The sequence below is a fragment of the Lolium rigidum genome, chromosome 1 (assembly GCF_022539505.1).
Source record: "Lolium rigidum isolate FL_2022 chromosome 1, APGP_CSIRO_Lrig_0.1, whole genome shotgun sequence".
Classification (NCBI taxonomy): domain Eukaryota; kingdom Viridiplantae; phylum Streptophyta; class Magnoliopsida; order Poales; family Poaceae; genus Lolium; species Lolium rigidum.
The window spans coordinates 7,969,036-7,985,953 of record NC_061508.1 but is presented as its reverse complement, the minus strand read 5'-3'; the positions used below and the strand labels follow the sequence as shown (position 1 = coordinate 7,985,953).

The 16,918-nt window shown below is 46.9% G+C and overlaps 2 protein-coding genes and 1 pseudogene across 2 annotated transcripts; all 3 read right to left on the bottom strand.

Annotated features, from left to right (window-relative positions):
- Positions 1-2,785: 2,785 nt before the first annotated feature.
- On the bottom strand, positions 2,786-7,106 carry LOC124703635 (annotated as a pseudogene).
- A 748-nt stretch (positions 7,107-7,854) lies between these two features.
- On the bottom strand, positions 7,855-9,174 carry LOC124666943 (pectate lyase-like). Its single transcript, XM_047204281.1, has one exon. The coding sequence runs from the start codon at positions 9,172-9,174 to the stop codon at positions 7,855-7,857; it is 1,320 nt and encodes a 439-aa protein (XP_047060237.1).
- A 2,933-nt stretch (positions 9,175-12,107) lies between these two features.
- LOC124666933 (disease resistance protein RGA5-like) lies at positions 12,108-16,338 on the bottom strand. The gene is made up of 2 exons (XM_047204268.1): positions 14,817-16,338; positions 12,108-14,107 (listed from the first exon to the last, which is right to left on the bottom strand). The coding sequence occupies exons 1-2, from the start codon at positions 15,656-15,658 to the stop codon at positions 12,142-12,144; spliced, it is 2,808 nt and encodes a 935-aa protein (XP_047060224.1). The 5' UTR covers positions 15,659-16,338; the 3' UTR covers positions 12,108-12,141.
- Positions 16,339-16,918: the final 580 nt, after the last annotated feature.

The following is a 16,918-nucleotide window of genomic DNA, read 5'->3' as shown; positions in this document are numbered from 1 at the left end:
TCACATCCGATCATCACGAGATGCTTCGAAACGATGAACTATATCAACGGTGCATACGAGGGGAGAACACTTTATTATCTTGATATTAATGTGAGGGATCATCTTATAATGCTACCGTCGCGATCTAAGCAAAATAAGATGCATAAAGGATTAACATCACATCCAATTCATATGTGATATAATATGGCCCTTTAGTCTTTGCGCCTTCGATCTTCATCTCCAAAGCACGGACATGATCTCCATCATTAACGGGCATGATTTCCATCATCATCGGCGTAGCGTCAAGGTCCATGGCGCCGTCTTCATGGTTGTTCACCTCATGTAGCAACTATTACAACTACTTTGAAATACTACTCAACATGAAATTTAAAGACAACCATAAGGCTCCTCGCCGGTTGCCACAATACAATAATGATCATCTCATACATATTCATCATCACATTATGGCCATATCACATCACCAAACCCCGCAAAAACAAGTTAGACGTCTCTAATTTGGTTTGCATATTTTACGTGGTTTAGGGTTTTCGAGTGAGATCTAATCTACCTACGAACATGAACCACAACGGTGATACTAGTGTTGTCAATAGAAGAGTAAATTGAATCTTCACTATAGTAGGAGAGACAGACACCCGCAAAGCCACTTATGCAATACAAGTTGCATGTCGAGCGTGGAGCAAATCTCATGAACGCGGTCATGTAAAGTTAGCCCGAGCCGCTTCATCCCACTATGCCACAAAGATGCAAAGTACTCAAACTAAAGACAACATAAGCATCAACGCCCACAAAACAATTGTGTTCTACTCGTGCAACCATCTATGCATAGACACGGCTCTGATACCACTGAAGGGATTCGTAGCATAGAAAACAAAAAAATTCCTACCGCGAGAACGCAATCCAAGCCAAGATGCAATCTAGAAGACGGGAGCAACGAGTGGGTGAACGAGACTAACCCTTGAAGATTTCCAAAGCCTACAAGAGGAGGCTCTCGTTGCTGCGGTAGACGATCACTTGCCGCTTTCAAAAGCGCGTAGAAGATCTTGACGGTGCCACAATCGGGCAGCACCTCCGTACTCGGTCACACGTTCGGTGTTGATGAAGACGACGTCTTTCTCCCCGTTCCAGCGGGCAGCGGAAGTAGTAGATCCTCCTTGGAATCCCGGCAGCACGACGGCGTGGTGGCGGTGTCGATGGAGATCTCCGGCGGAGCTTCGCTAAGCGTATGCGGGAGAGGTGGTGGAGGAGGGGCGGCTAGGGTTTGGGAGAGGGGGCTATGGGCGCCGGCCTCAAGGGGGCAAGGGTGGTGCGGCCAAGCCATGGGCAGCCCCCTCCCTCTCCTCCTCATTATAAAGGTGGAACCCCAAGGGTTTGCCCAAAGTCTTCGAATAAGACCCCAACAGAAAAACTGACTTATGGACGAAACCTAGAGGGACAGGGACTCTCCCATTCCCCCATTTACTTGGCCGGCCAAGGAGGTGGAGTCCACCATGGACTCCACCCTCCCACTTGGTTGGCTGGTTAGGGTTTGTGGAGTCCCTCCGGGACTCCTCCTTCCATAGTGATTTATTCCGGATAATTCTAGAAACCACCTTCCATAAATTCACCGGATCATTTCCAAACTTGGAAAGTGACTTCCTATATATGAATCTTATTCTCCGGACCATTCCGGAACTCCTCGTGATGTCCTGGATCCCATCCGAGACTCCGAACAAAACTTCGAACTCCATTCCATATTCCATATCTACTTAAACGACATCAAACCTTAAGTGTGTCACCCTACGGTTCGCGAACTATGTAGACATGGTTGAGACCTCTCTCCGACCAATAACCAATAGCGGGATCCGGAGATCCATAATGGCTCCCACATATTCAACGATGACTTTAGTGATCGACCGAACCATTTACATACGATACCGATTCCCTTTGTCACGCGATATTTTACTTGTCCGAGGTTTGATCATCGGTATCTCTATACCTCGTTCAACCTCGTCTCATGACAAGTACTCTTTACTCGTACCGTGGTATGTGGTCTCTTATGAACCATTCATATGCTTGCAAGCTATTAGACGACATTCCACCGAGAGGGCCCAGAGTATATCTATCCGTCATCGGGATGGACAAATCCCATTGTTGATCCATATGCCTCAACTCATACTTTCCGGATACTTAATCCCACCTTTATAACCACCCATTTACGCAGTGGCGTTTGATGTAATCAAAGTACCTTTCCGGTATAAGTGATTTACATGATCTCATGGTCGAAAGTACTAGGTAACTATGTATCGAAAGCTTATAGCAAATAACTTAATGACGTGATCTTATGCTACGCTTAATTGGGTGTGTCCATTACATCATTCATATAATGACATAACCTTGTTATTAATAACATCCAATGTTCATGATCACGAAACCATGATCATCAATTAATCAACAAGCTAGTTATACAAGAGGCTTACTAGGGACTCCTTGTTGTTCACATAACACACATGTATCAATGTTTCGGTTAATACAATTATAGCATGGTATGTAAACATTATCATAAACACAAAGATATATTATAATAACCATTTTATTATTGCCTCTTGGGCATATCTCCAACATGTCCCTCTCGGTCGCATGGAGGAGCGACACGCTTTTTCGTGAATTTTCATTGGGGATAAACTTGACTTTTTCATATTGCTTGCTTCATCTGGATATACGCATTTTTTTCTTCTTCCAAGATCGGTTGACATACACGAGTTAATTGTAGAGCCAAAGGGATGACTTGCGATCAACAGCAATTAAATCAGCACGACTTGCCGATGCGGCATCCGAGCGTTCCGGTGAACTGCGTGAGCTTTCCGACATACTTGCCGTTCTTGGCCGGAATGAAGTCCATCTGGTCGTACCTGCGCTCGTTCTGTCCGCCGGACTCGTTGAAGAAGGGCCCGTTCATCATGACGTCCCCCTGCGACTTCCAGACCCAGTCCTTGTACTCGTTGTATGGCGCGTACTCCCGCTTGGTGACCTCTTTGGCGTTGCCGTCGTCGGGGGCGATGAAGCGGTTCCCCTGGATGATGATGGTGGGGTCCCGGTTGCCGCCGATGGCGTACATCTACCAGTGCGTGTAGTCGGTGTTCACCACCTGGAAGAAGCCGAACCTGCACCTCGGCATCCGCTGCACCAGCCCCTTGCCGAAGTGGTTGAACTCCACCGTGATCTTCATCATGGCGTCATGCGTCTCCGAGTTGCTGGCGCCGAACAGCATCACGTGGTCGTTCTTGGTGAAGTGGCTGTTGGACACGGTGATGGTGGTGGAGCCGCTGACCACGTCGATCAGCCCGTCGGCGCAGCTCCACATGGAGACGTGGGCGATCCAGATGTTGCTGGAGGAGAGGATGGAGATCCCGTCTCCGTCGCTGCGCGTGCGGTGCCCGTAGTGGTGCTTGGAGTCACGGATCATGCCGCCGGAGTGCGGGACGGAGTTGTGGATGCGCATGCCGTGGATGATCACGTGGTTCACCCCCTGCAGCGTGATGTGCACCTACGAAGCGAGCGACAAGTGCCCCCCTGTGGCTGTGGGCTTGGTTGTTTTCCAACTAGCTATCTTGGTATTCCGATTCATCATCGGAGACTAACTCTGGCTGAATGGAAAATCGTCGAAGAACGACTTCAGAAACGCCTTACTAGTTGGAAAGGAAAGCTCCTATCTCTTGGGGGGAGATTAGTTGTCATAAATTCAGTAGTTACAAATATGGTACTGTATATGATCTCTTTCTTCCAGTTACCCAGATGAGTCTTGCACCGATTGGACAACTTCCGATCAAGATTCTTTTGGCGAGGGGATAGTGAAAAGAAAAAATATCGATTGACAAAATGGAGTGTTGTATGCCGTCCAAAAGATCAAGGTGGATTTGGTGTCCATAATCTAGAAGTTAAAAACACAGCCTTGCTAGGAAAATAGCTGGCTAGGTTATTAACCGAGGACGGTGTATGGCAACAACTGTTGCGGAAAAAGTACGTAGGCTCAAAAGCGATATCCCAGGTTATTTGGAAACCGGGGGATTCACACTTCTGGGATGGCATCATGGCAACAAAGAATTTTTTTTCATTTGGCTCCTTCTCCATTAGGAATGGGCCGAAGATACGGTTTTGGGAGGATCAATGGTTGGGAACAACCACTCTCCGTGAACAGTATCCAGCCTTGTACAATATTGTTCGTTATAAAGGGGACATCTTGCAGAAGGTGATGGAATCTTCTCCACCCTCGGTAACGTTCAGACGTGATCTTATTGGTCCCCGCCTCGACTCTTGGAACGAACTGCTTCAGCGGTTAGATTCAATACAGTTATCTACGAGGGCCGATGAATTACGTTGGAGTCTTACCAAGAATGGTGTATTCTCGGTAGCCTCAATGTATAAAGCCCTGTGCATTCCTACCCAACCGATTTTAAATAATAAATCCATCTAAAAGATGATGATACCATTAAAAACTAAGGTCTTCGCATGGTATCTTCGTCGAGGTGTGATTCTTACTAAAGATAACCTTGTAAAACGCAACTAGCAGGGTTGCAAGAAATGTGTGTTCTATCATGAAGATGAGACAATAAAACACCTTTTCTTCAACTGTCGGGTTGCTAGATCTATATGGTAAATCATTCAGATAGGTTCTACTCTATACCCACCCCGTAGTATAACCAATATATTTGGCAATTGGTTAAATGGGATGGATTTTAGGTATAAAACGATTATCCGAGTGGGAGTGATTGCAGTTATATGGTCGCTTTAGCTGTGTAGAAACGACAAGGTTTTTAATGATAAAAAAATTTATATCATGCAGGTTATCTGCAGATGCACAGCTATGCTCCGTTCATGGTCACCGTTCCAAATGTCCCGATGACCGAGACCTATTTCGGAGGTGTCTACACGTTTGGAGAATACGACCAAGGACTTTATTATCCAACATGGGTGGCTGCATAGCCGTAGGACTGAAGCTAATGGAGTTGTCGACTACTTGGCCTTTTTTCCTTTGCATTTATGTACTCGTTTTTTGCGTGGATACTGGATTTATAAACGGCTATGTGCATCTTAGCTATGCAGAGGTTGGGTGTAATGCTTGATACTTCGAGTAATAAAGCGCCCTTTATCGAAAAACTCGTACACACATACGTGCATCCATTACGTACCTACGTCTACGTGCAATATTTCTCAAAAATTTCTAAATTCTTGAATACGTTTTTTAAAAGCTGAAAATAACATACATTTTCTTGCGTTCCCACCTCACCTGCCATTGGAAGCAACCACCACACATTTAAAGGGAGCAAGCAAGCCCGAGCGTGCATCGTCCGCATTAAATCACTATAGGAAATTTGACGTATGCCGATGGCCTGGATTCTACGCCGATGGCTTTTTTGCTGGGGTCATCGGTGTAGGTCTCGGCAGGGGAGGGGAGCCGTGTGACCGTCAGCGTAGATGGACCTACACCAACGGTAGCCGTCGGCCTAGCTTGTGTCGTCGGTGTAGCTCTGCCATGTGGGCTCTCCCAACATCCATCATGGCGAACTACCTGACGGCATCAGGGCAACATCTATGCAAAGGCATTGCCATCGGCATAGATAATTGTTTTTCTTTGTAAACATGGAATTTCTCCAGGGAGGCAAGTTTACTCCCAATCTTGTCAATTAATTCTTGAAACTCCTCCGTGCGTGCCTTTCTAAAATGGAGAGGTAGTCCAAGATATTTAATTGGCAGTCTAGTGAATTGGCATTCCAAATAGTATTGATCTTCTAAAAGATATCTTCACAACAATAGATAGGAGAAATATATTTTTTCCTCATTTTACAATTTAGACCAGAAGCTCCACCAAATATATCCAGGATAAATTTTTCAGCGGCCACATTTGAGTTTGAGGCCTCAAGGAAGATAATAACATCACCAACGTACAGTCGTACACCGAAAGTCTTTGCTGAATATTTCTTCCATTGGAGAAGGAGGAGATCAAACCATTCACTTCGGCTTTGGCAAACAACAAACTAAGAGCTTCCATTACCAAAATAAATAAAAATCATGGGAGAGAGGGTGTCTCCTTCCCTTAACCCCGAGGTACCAAATCGATGGGCCCGGGATCCATTCTCTCCATTTGTTACCAAACCTTTTTGGACAAGCACTTCCATTAGGAATTGCCATGCTATCGTACCAAATGCCTTGGTAATATCAAGTTTGAGGAGAAGGCTTCTCAATTTTTTACAACGAAGAAATTTTGTTGATTCCTTGACCAACTTATAAAATTATCATGTAAGGATCAACCCTTTTAAAAAGCACCTTGATTTGTACCAACCATCTTATGCAGAATTGGATCAATCTTAACGGTTTTTCTTATTATTCAGAAAAAAAGATCTTGCTTTGCGCAAATAATTGTTATTTCAAGCCTCATAATTGCTTGAATGCCCCAACTCAATAGTACCTTTGGCAAAACAGGCACACAGAAGTAGCGGTGACATGTAGTGACAACCCTGCACTGCCAGATCGATCTTGTGTTACCGGCAAAGATGCATCTGCTATACACATTTCTTACAACTGATTTTTACACAAGGAAGGCTAACATATATATACTATATATGGTCCATAACTCAATATCATTATATCAGGTCTTCTCTATTACAAGTAAAAACCATCGTAAGCAGCATCATCACTTTCTCTAGCTAATTAAGCAGCTACTCCTCCTCCGTGAGAGCGGAGCTGGCAATAACCCGATCATAGAACTCCACGAAAGCTGACTGCTCTATCTCTGGAGCAGTACTTGTGGCGGCGGCGGTGGGAATCGTGGCCACCAGCTGACTCCGGCACATCGGGCAGCTCCCTTTCGCCTGAAGCCACTTCTCGACGCACCGTCCGTGGAACCGGTGCCCGCACGGGGTCTCCTTCCACGCCGCTGTGTCATCGTCCTGCAAGCAGATCGGACAGTCGCCGCCGTCAGATGGCGCCTCCACCGTCTCCAGCGCCTCGCCCAACTCCGAATCGTCGTCTGAGGCACACGCGACGCCGATGCTTGGGGTGGCGTCGGGCGTGCTCGCCGCAGCATCTTGCGCCTCTATTATATCCGCGAGTCTGTAGCTGCCTTGGTTCATAAGCAGCGCAAAGAGCACGAAACCCTCCGGACGAATGTACTCGAGCCCGTCTTCCTCTTCCTCTTCTTCTTGCTCCTCCTCTTCTTCTTCCTCTTCTTCCTCTTCTTCCTCTTCCTCCTCTTCTTCCTCTTCCTGTTCTTGAGATGGCAGGTCTGTGTAGTCGTCGGCATCCTCTTTCTCCACGGACGGGAGATGCAGGTAGTCACCGTGGACGTCGTGGCTGATGTCCTCGACAATGGACGCCATCAGGCTTGTAATTGCGGTCGACAAAGAGGTGAGACTGATCGATTCCCGGCAGGGTACGTGCTGCCGAAATTGGATTGCAGGCAAGGAACTGCACGTTTGAGGAGTAGAAGTGTACGACAATGAGAGCGCTTGCTCCGGCAATATTTATATCAGCCTAGATGTACGTGTTGGTCTCGGAGTAGATTACAAGAGTCGGATTCGGAGCAACGTAGAGCGGCCAATTTTTAGGCTGATCAATCCGTATGGCGTATGCTATGCATCCAGGCTAAAAATGGGCTGTTGGAGTCCCTCTATTGGGCTGGGCTTTGTGACTCAACTGTCGACCCACCCTTGTCCCCCCAAAAAAATACAGTCAACACGCAATGCGGATACACTTGACTTTGTCATATTTGCTTCATCTGAACTGGATACACACATTTCTTCTTCTTCTGAGACCGGTTGACATACACGAGTTAATTACCGAGCCACAGGGATGGCCTGCGGCCAACGGCATGCAATAGAATCAGCACGGCTTGCCGACGCGGCATCCTAGCGTGCCGGCGAACTGCGTGAGCTTTCCGACATACTTGCCGTTCTTGGCCGGAATGAAGTCCATCTGGCCGTACCTGCGCTCGTTCTGGCCGCCGGACTCGTTGAAGAAGGCCCCGTTCATCATGACGTCCCCCTGCGACTTCCACACCCAGTCCTTGTACTCGCTGTATGGCGCGTACTCCCGCTTGGTGACCTCCTTGGCGTTGCCGTCGTCGGGGGCGATGAAGCGGTTCCCCTGGCTGATGATCGTCGGGTCCCGGTTGCCGCCGATGGCGTACATCTGCCAGTGCGTGTAGTCGTTGTTCACGACGTGGAAGAAGCCGAACCTGCACCTCGGCATCCGCTGCACCAGCCCCTTGCCGAAGTGGTTGAACGCCACCGTGATCTGCATCATGGCGTCCTGCGTCTCCGAGTTGCTGGCGCCGAACAGCATCACGTGGTCGTGCTTGGTGAAGTGGCTGTTGGACACGGTGATGGCGGTGGAGCCGCTGACCACGTCGATCAGCCCGTCGGCGCAGCTCCACATGGAGACGTGGTCGATCCAGATGTTGCTGGAGGAGAGGATGGAGATCCCGTCGCCGTCGCTGCGCGTGCGGTGCCCGTAGTGGTGCTTGGAGTCGCGGATCATGCCGCCGGAGTGCGGGACGGAGTGGTGGATGCGCACGCCGTGGATGATCACGTGCTTCACCCCCTGCAGCGTGATCTGCGCCCCCGTGATGTGCACCTGCGCGCCCCGCCCGTCGATGGTCTTGTTGCTGTTCACGATGAGCTCCTGGGAGAGCTTGATCACCATGGACCGCGCGAAGACGATCCACAGGGCGCGGTCCTGGATCACGCCGTACCGGAGCGTGCCCTTCTTGGGGATGATGAGCTCGTCGTCACTGGGGTCGGTGACCACGTACGTCCTGCCGCCGGCGCCGCCCAGGGCGCTGTGGCCGAAGCCCCGCGCGCAGGTGGCGAGGCGCTGGCGGTCGCTGGCCCAGTTGGACCGGCAGCGCCAGCACCGGTCGATGGGGTTGGTGGCCAAGCAGGGGCCACGGTAACGGGCGAGGGAACGGCGCGTCGTGGCGCGCAGCACGTCCTGGTTGAAGCGGTTGAGCTCGGCGACGGGATCGGCGACGTACGCGGCGCGGCTGTACGCGCGGGCCTCCTCGGCGCGCTTCGCCCAGTACTCCTCGTCGGAGGTGACGTTGGTGGTCGGCGGCGGCTTGTGCACCGCCGTTTCCGCTGCTGCGGCCACGGCCGCCGTGGCGAGGACGTACAGCAGAACGTGGAGGGGGCTCCTCGCCATTGTGAGGCTCGCCGGTGCCCGCCTCACCGCCGGAGGGGGGCCTCAGGGAATGGTGTTTCTCTGAGACCTCTCCCGCGCGGTGACGACGTACGGCACCTGGAGCGACACGGGGTGGCGGTGGCGGTGACGGGGAATGTATATATACAGAGGCTTTGACCACACGTGAGCTTCGTTATTGGCAACGGAGCGCGCGACGACCGCGGTGAACCATAGGTGTCTCAGTTCTCCTCTCCAAGCGCACCTGTCTCGGTCTGCATATTGTACGTGTTTCCCATTGATAAACTGCTATGCCTAGCACGAAAAAGCAAGATCAGCCATCGGAATACTTTTTCTTTTCGTTTGTTTGGAAATAAGTGACTCAGGTCTCTATAATACTTATGCATCTAAACGTATGAACGTATTTCGATATATAAATACATCCATATCTAGGTAAAATTTTGTAATATTTTAGATAGCAGGCTTAAAGAGCCCAACTTTAATTAATAAAGCTCTTAACATGCAAGGATACAAAGTTGTTGATTACACAAACTTGAATAAGTTTGAGAGAAAGGCCCTGGAGGAACTACAAAACACTAAACACTAAAAGTTCTTTTGCATAGTATTGTACTTCTTTGGATAGTTGTGTGCATCTTAGCTAGGCTGGGTATATTGCTTAAACATTAATAAAGCGTCCTTTATCGATAAGGAGCCAGGTCTTGGAGCGCCCCTGCACACCAGTGCAAGTTTGGACATACGGCAAGAATTAATATGTGTCCCTAAACTGCCAAACCTCTAATGTGTTGGACACAATGCCACTCAGAATTGAACTCCACCAAGGAGCGCCACCAAAGGACCATCTTAAACAAGCCACGAAGAACTGTCGCGGATGAAAAGAGACACAAACCAAGCGAAGAGAAGGAGCACCAACACCAAATGAATGAAGAACCGGCTCAAAGACCGCCTTGTTGTGTCGTTGCCCGAGGAGGCACCCTTCCCTCCTCACCCAGGCTCGAGGGTGTTGTCTGAAAAGTGGTTGAGCACCCAAAAAGTCTTGAACTTGCAAGATAGCGCCTCGGACCTTCCCTTCCCTTCGCCTCGCCTGAACCGCACCACCATCATTAATTGTCACCACACTATCGCCCCCTCTGTCCCCTTATCCCAAAGTGCCACCTTCAAGGAGGAGAGCGACGCAAAGCGTCGCCGTTGCCCAGCCAATAGTTTAGTCACTTAAGAACGGAGTTTTGTGCTTTAAAAAAAATTTGGAGGCAATAGCATCTCTGACAACTCTGTTAGACGGTTATACTACTATGTTTTGGATCGATCGTGTAATGTATATGGAGATGGGTGCTCAAACAGAGTTGGACAAATGTTCGTTGCTTGATTTGGAATCAAGGCAAAACTGCCAATGGTGTGGGTTGGATGAGTGGCCAGGCCTGAACGGTTGCTTGTAGATCTGGATTCTGGACTAGAGAGCGGATTAGCTGGGCAGCAAAGATCTCGAGATTTCGGAACATTTGCCTCCTGTCTTGCCGGAGTTCTTCCTGTCATCCATACCTCATACATGGTCCCGTTGGGTGTTGAAGACACGCTACAATAACCCTAACCAGTACGTACTACAGCAGTACTAGTACTACTAACTTCGGCTCTCGGATTTGGGGGCAATTTATCTCGGTCCATTGATGCCGCTGCCCCATCATTTGGAGCAATACTGCACCAAAAAGATGCAAGATTCTCGCTTGGCAGCTTAGCGATCTAATGTATCAGTATACTTGTTAATAGGGCCGGGCGTTGCCATCACCTAGCCGTGGCGTGCAAATCCTGGAAGCTCAGGGCATGCAAGAACAGGATACCTGAAATTAGGGAGGCTGGCTAACTAACTGATTGGCCTACGCATCCTGTAACTTGTACTCTGCTCTTTCGTTCCCCTGTCTCACTCCTTGTCTTATTCATGGTGTCTGCGCTGCTCCCTCGCAGCAATGCATTTTATGACTTTTTATCACTCCATACATGTACACCTACACTACTAGTATTTAGGATGTACTCCCAGCGAAGATATATGCTTTCCTGCAACAAAACTACAAAAGAGACAAATCAGTTCAAGAGGGCAAGTGTCAACAACAACATAGTTCAGGGGAAGTAATACCGGCCCAAACCTCCATCGCCAATGTAATATCTGACCTCTCTCTGGCTCTACCGATTCAAAAAGACCCTCCCTCAAAGAGGACGCCATGTCATGGCGAGACCACCTCTCCGCTTATAATTCTATGACCTAAACAGGGGTTATATTTTGTAGTTTACGGAGCTAAGTTTAGAAAGTTGGAGACACACTACTACAGTCTGCATTCATGTAGTCGTAACTAGTCTGCATGCTACCAAGCCCCCTTCTAATAATTCCCCATGTGCATTCCTTCCATATATATCTATGTATCATAAATTAAAAGAAAGTATCTATGTAAATATATTCATATGGAGTAGTATATCAAACATCAGGACAAAGTAAAAATATACAGGGAACCATCCTTGCTACGAGCTTATGTCGGTCACAAACATGCTCTAGAAATGTCAAATCAGCAGAGCTTGCAGTTTTACAGGGGTAAAAGAAGAATCTTGGAAGTTGCAATGCCGAAGCACGAAGATGTATTTGTGTACACTGCGCCCATCGAGACATGCCGACAAACAGTTCAAAGGTTGCTACACATTGGCCTCCAGCCTCCCGCTTGACACAGAAATCCTGTCGACAATCACTCGACAAACCATGGCCAACGACATGTTTTGGAACACAAGAATTTCACATGCACACTCCTGTGGGTTCTGAAAAAAAGGTCTCACATTTAAACATGGCCAACACACACGCACAATATATGCATATAACAAGAGGGAGAAGTGTAGATCAGGGATTAGGAATCAACAGAGAGATGAATAATGCGTGTTAAATAAATTTTCTTTGGGTCATTTCTACAAGCGTATTTACGTACCGGCATTTGGCCTTCAAGTGCTAAAGTTAAAATCGTCAGTAATCCTGATATCCCGCCATCCGAAGTCTTCAAACCAGAAGAAGCTGTTTTTGCACTTGATGTTACCTATAGGGCCACCTGTGTGCACATCAATGGTTTTTCCCAGAGCAGACTCTGCAGCTTTTCTATCGGACTCCTTTGCGAAGCAGCAGCCAATACTTACAACGACTTCCTTCAGACCTTGCAATTGCTCGATGCCAACAGGTGGAGCGCCCTGCTGCACCCATCCATGGGCGTTGAACTTTATCTCCAACCGTTGGAGATTGGACATGGCCCCTGTCTCGAAGGTCAGCGACGATATCTTGATACATGTGATGCTAAAACACTTGAGAACAGGGAATCCCCTTCCAAACGTGATGACCCCTTTAGGAGTTCCAAAGATGTATAATTTCAGGTAGACTAGTAACTGCAGCCGTGCAAGGATTCCAACATCACCCTCCACTTCTATTACCTGAAGTTCAAGGTGGCGGAGGTTATGGAACTCTCCTGTCGACTTGGGAACCCTTGGTAGCATGCACCACATACGTAGTCTCTGAAGAAGGCAACAAGAAGAAGAATTTGGGCTGCAAAGTTTCTCAAGGGCATAGCTCAAAGCATCCATACTTATGGTACACACATGCGCCGAACAGTTACAATTGGTATAGCCAATTTCAAGATTCCTCAAATTGGTCAAACCTCCAAGGTCTCTGATGTTGTTTACTGAGTTCCAGGACAAATCAAATTGTCCCAGGGTACGTATGGATGTCATGTTACCATACCCAACGGGAAGACGTGTTCCACGAGGAACTATCAGGTGCGATAACCTGCGCAAATGAATAAGATCTGATGGAACTTCAATATAGTATATTGAAGTTTCTAATTCCAATGTCTCCAATTGTTGCAGTCCCCGAATTTTCTCTGGTAGCACTATTTTACCATAAGCTACAACTTTTAGATACCTCAACTGGAACAAATGACACATTCCACTGAGGTCAAATACCACCGGTTCATGGTTTCCGCTTGGAAATTCAAGTGTTAAAACCCGGAGATGCTTGAACTTTAAGAAATCAGGTGTATATGCTGATGTACCAAATCTTGCAAGCGCTCTTACTTGTGAAAACCGGATGGCTCCCAAGACTGTTTCATCTATTACATTTACACCGTCAAAGTTGAGTGTGAGTCGACGAACCCTGTCATGCAATCCAACCATGTCTTGTAACTCGTTTATTGCGGTCACAAAATTCTCTTCTCTGCACTTGTGTAGAATAAGATCAAGCATCATATCATGTATTCTGCAAGACAGCACCTCATCATTAGGATCTGTATCTACCGGTTGAATAATGCTTCTGTTGACAAGCTCATTAAAATAGCCCTCTGCAACATCCTCCGGATCTCGCCCATGGGCTTTACTGACAAAACCTTGGGCTACCCACTGCCTAATCAAATCATTCTTCTCGATTGTGAAATCCTCTGGATATATACCCATATATAGCATGCATGTCTTCAAATAATGAGGTAGATTTTTGTAGCTAAGGCTTAGTATTTGTCTCATTCCTTCCAAGGTGGGATGCACTTCCAAGCTGGAGCCCAAAGAATTCAGTACATTCTCCCACTGATCCATCAGTTTGTTTCGTTGACTAGCTAAAAGGCTAGATATAGTGATAATTGCGAGTGGCAAGCCACCGCATCTTTTTAAAATTTTAACGGAAACTTCCTCCAGAAAAGGAGGACAATCATCTTCTGAACCAAATACTCTCTTGAAAAATAACATCCTTGACTCTTGGTTACTTAGCGAGTTCATCCTATAAACATACTCACACTGATTGGAACAGCACACTCTAGCCACAGTATCAATCCGTGTAGTTGTTATTACTCTGCTACCTTTTATGTTTTCTGGAAGAGCGCATTTGATAATATTCCATGTGCTTTCATCCCATATGTCATCGATAACAACAAAATATCTGCCAAATAATTTCACACTAAGTATAATAAGCACCAGGGACAGGTAAAAAATACATGAAAGCATCCACACTTTCTTCAATTAATTTGAAAAGGCCAAAACGTTAAAACAAACGGAAGCAAGATGCATCAAACTTGAATGTTCATAGTTTTTTTTTTTTTCTCAATCTGCGTAAGACTATGTGTGTTACTTGTGCTTTGATGACACAAGAGCCAGTTTGTTGCTGAAATAAATAATAATAATGATGAACCACCTGCCAAGCTGCTTTGAAGATGACAGCTTAACACTGAACTTTATGTTGGCACTTGTACGAACTGAAGTATTCATTCAAAGAAGTTCACGTTCAGAATAGACGGAAAACAATTATGAGATTTCTGACTTTGCAAATTGTTACTCATCTAGCTTCTGAAGGGACAGCAAAATTTTCAAGAATCAATTCACTGCCTGACTACAGAGCAGGCTTCATGGAACATGATTGTTTAATTAGGATTAATAAAACGACAATTCGAAAGGATTGAAGACATTACAATGGATGATGTAAGCATGTTAACACAAGCATATAGAATACTAGCTAGCTAAAATACTTATCTACAGTAATTTCACCCAACAGAATACTAGCTAGCTAAAATACTTAGTAAAAACATCTTTAATAGAAAATTCAAAAGACATGATAAATCACTTCGAAGTGGAGTCATTACTGACGGGTGTACCTCTTGTTCTTAAGGAATTCTTGCAGTGTCCTGATCAAATCATCCTCATACCATATTTCCATGTTGTTATCCTCCCGGGCTACATAACCGACTTGAGAAAGTATATGTCTCAAAATTTTCCCTATGTTTGGTTTCTGGGACACCGAAATAAAAGCTCGAGTCTCGAACTGGTTCTCTAGTTGGCGATAGACCTGATTTGCAAGTGTAGTCTTACCAAGGCCCCCAAATCCCACAATTGAGAGCACCTTCATCTGCCCTGCAGAAACACTTTTTTTGTCCATCAACAATCGAATTAGGTTCTCCCTCGGCCCCTCGATACCAACAAGGCCGTCCGTCTGCGCATAGAGTGCCAGAAGGCGAAGATCTATGGCTGTGTTTGGCTTCAAGATAGCATCATCAAGCTTGTACCTCATGCGCCGCTCGCTCGCCTCTACAACACGTCTCTTGAGTCCTTGAAACTCTTTTATGGTCTCATGATGATGACCAGGCAAAAAATGTGAACCGAAGTTTCCCAACAAATTTATGCACTTATCAATAAATCCCCTAAAGCCATGCTGGGGGGTGTTATTGCACTCATGTTCAAAATGAAGCAAAAAATCATAAATGTTGTCCTCAATATCGTAGGACAGCTCACGCACCTCATCCACCCAGCACTTGGTTTGCTCGTCAGGCTCCTCCCCTATATCTGACATCTTCTTGAGGAACCCATGCATGCTCTCGAGCTCAGCTTTAAGGAACATGATACTATCCTTGACTTCTTTGAACAGCTTGTACTCGCCGGTGAGCAAATCGCCAAGCTTCCTTATCACTGAACCCATAGCAGCCTCTGCCACCGCACCCATTATCTTTCCTCTTGTGTGCTACCGGTCAGTCAAGTCGTGTATGAACTCAAGCTATTTGGCATCAAGGATATTTTCTAGACAGGTGGAGTCTGCTACATGATAAAACACAGGACATGAGGGATAATCATAACGCCACCTAATCATGTGTGCTTTCAAGGGACCATCCCCTTCCGTTTGAGCCCTGTTGGGTAACACAAAATAATTCCATTATTTCTATGCAGCATGGGTATTTAAGATTATTCCAGCCTAGCTAGCCTATGTTATATGACAGCAACAAGCGAACAGCTAAATGGTGTACATCTGCATGCTGACAACTATAAGGTACAAACTACAACGAATAATTTTCTGATAAAGCAAAGGAAAACAATGTTGGTTTTGAACAAAACATATGCCCCCACCAAGATTTGCCAAACCAAAGATCTCCAGATATTCCGCCTGAAACTTCAACAATAGAATACTTTGTCTCCATACCATTGTATTTGTTCCAGTTGCCAAAATACTTGCAAGGCCGCTGATAATTTAGTACTTTACCTAAAACAATACTATGAGCTAAAAGCAGCTGTCAGGAGAACAAAAAATCCCAATTGATTGTCCATGGCTGTTCACAGTAAGAATATCAGCTGGCACACCACAGAAATAGGCATGAATAGCAAGTACTATGTAATCAGAAGTTAACACACGGTGTTATACGACTGAGCATATCCGCTCTAAGTTCTGACCATGGAAAATAAATGAGATATGAGAACAATCAATCGGTTCGGAGCTTATGGGGTTATGCGCAGTAGTGTACTCTACAAATGGACTAAAATTCAGTAAAAAGAAAAGACGGATGGTGGTCACCAGCAGGAAAGGGAAAAATGTCCTCGAGCTCTCGGCTCTCGGGAGACGAGCCAAGACATCGCTCCAGCGTCAACGCCGTTCTCCCTTGCCACCGTCAGCGTCGGCGTCGCCCGTGGCGGCGGGGCCTGCCTCCAACGGGGGAGGGCGGTGTGGGCGGCGGCGCGGAGAGCTCGGAGGGCACGCGTGGCAGCGGAAGCTTGAGGGGGCGGGCTTAGCGGCAGATGCCCGGGATCAAAGTTGATGCTACGGCGGCGGGCGGCGGTAGGTGTCGGCGTCGCAGAGCCAGGTGGTCTGGTAACGAGGGTAATTTTGTTTTAGACATGCTAAATTTCTTTTCTCTAGCTAACTTGCCATCAATCTTTTCAAATGATGAAGTGAGTAAATTTTTTGATCTCCTCCAGAATTGACCAGCAAAAGAAG

Excerpts from the sequence above, each read along its gene's own strand:
- LOC124666943 (XM_047204281.1), bottom strand. The coding sequence starts at position 9,174 with ATGGCGAGGAGCCCCCTCCACGTTCTGCTGTACGTCCTCGCCACGGCG.
- LOC124666933 (XM_047204268.1), bottom strand. The coding sequence starts at position 15,658 with ATGGGTGCGGTGGCAGAGGCTGCTATGGGTTCAGTGATAAGGAAGCTT. Across the intron at positions 14,108-14,816 it reads GAATTCCTTAAGAACAAGAG|ATATTTTGTTGTTATCGATG; the intron begins GTACACCCGTCA and ends ATTATTTGGCAG.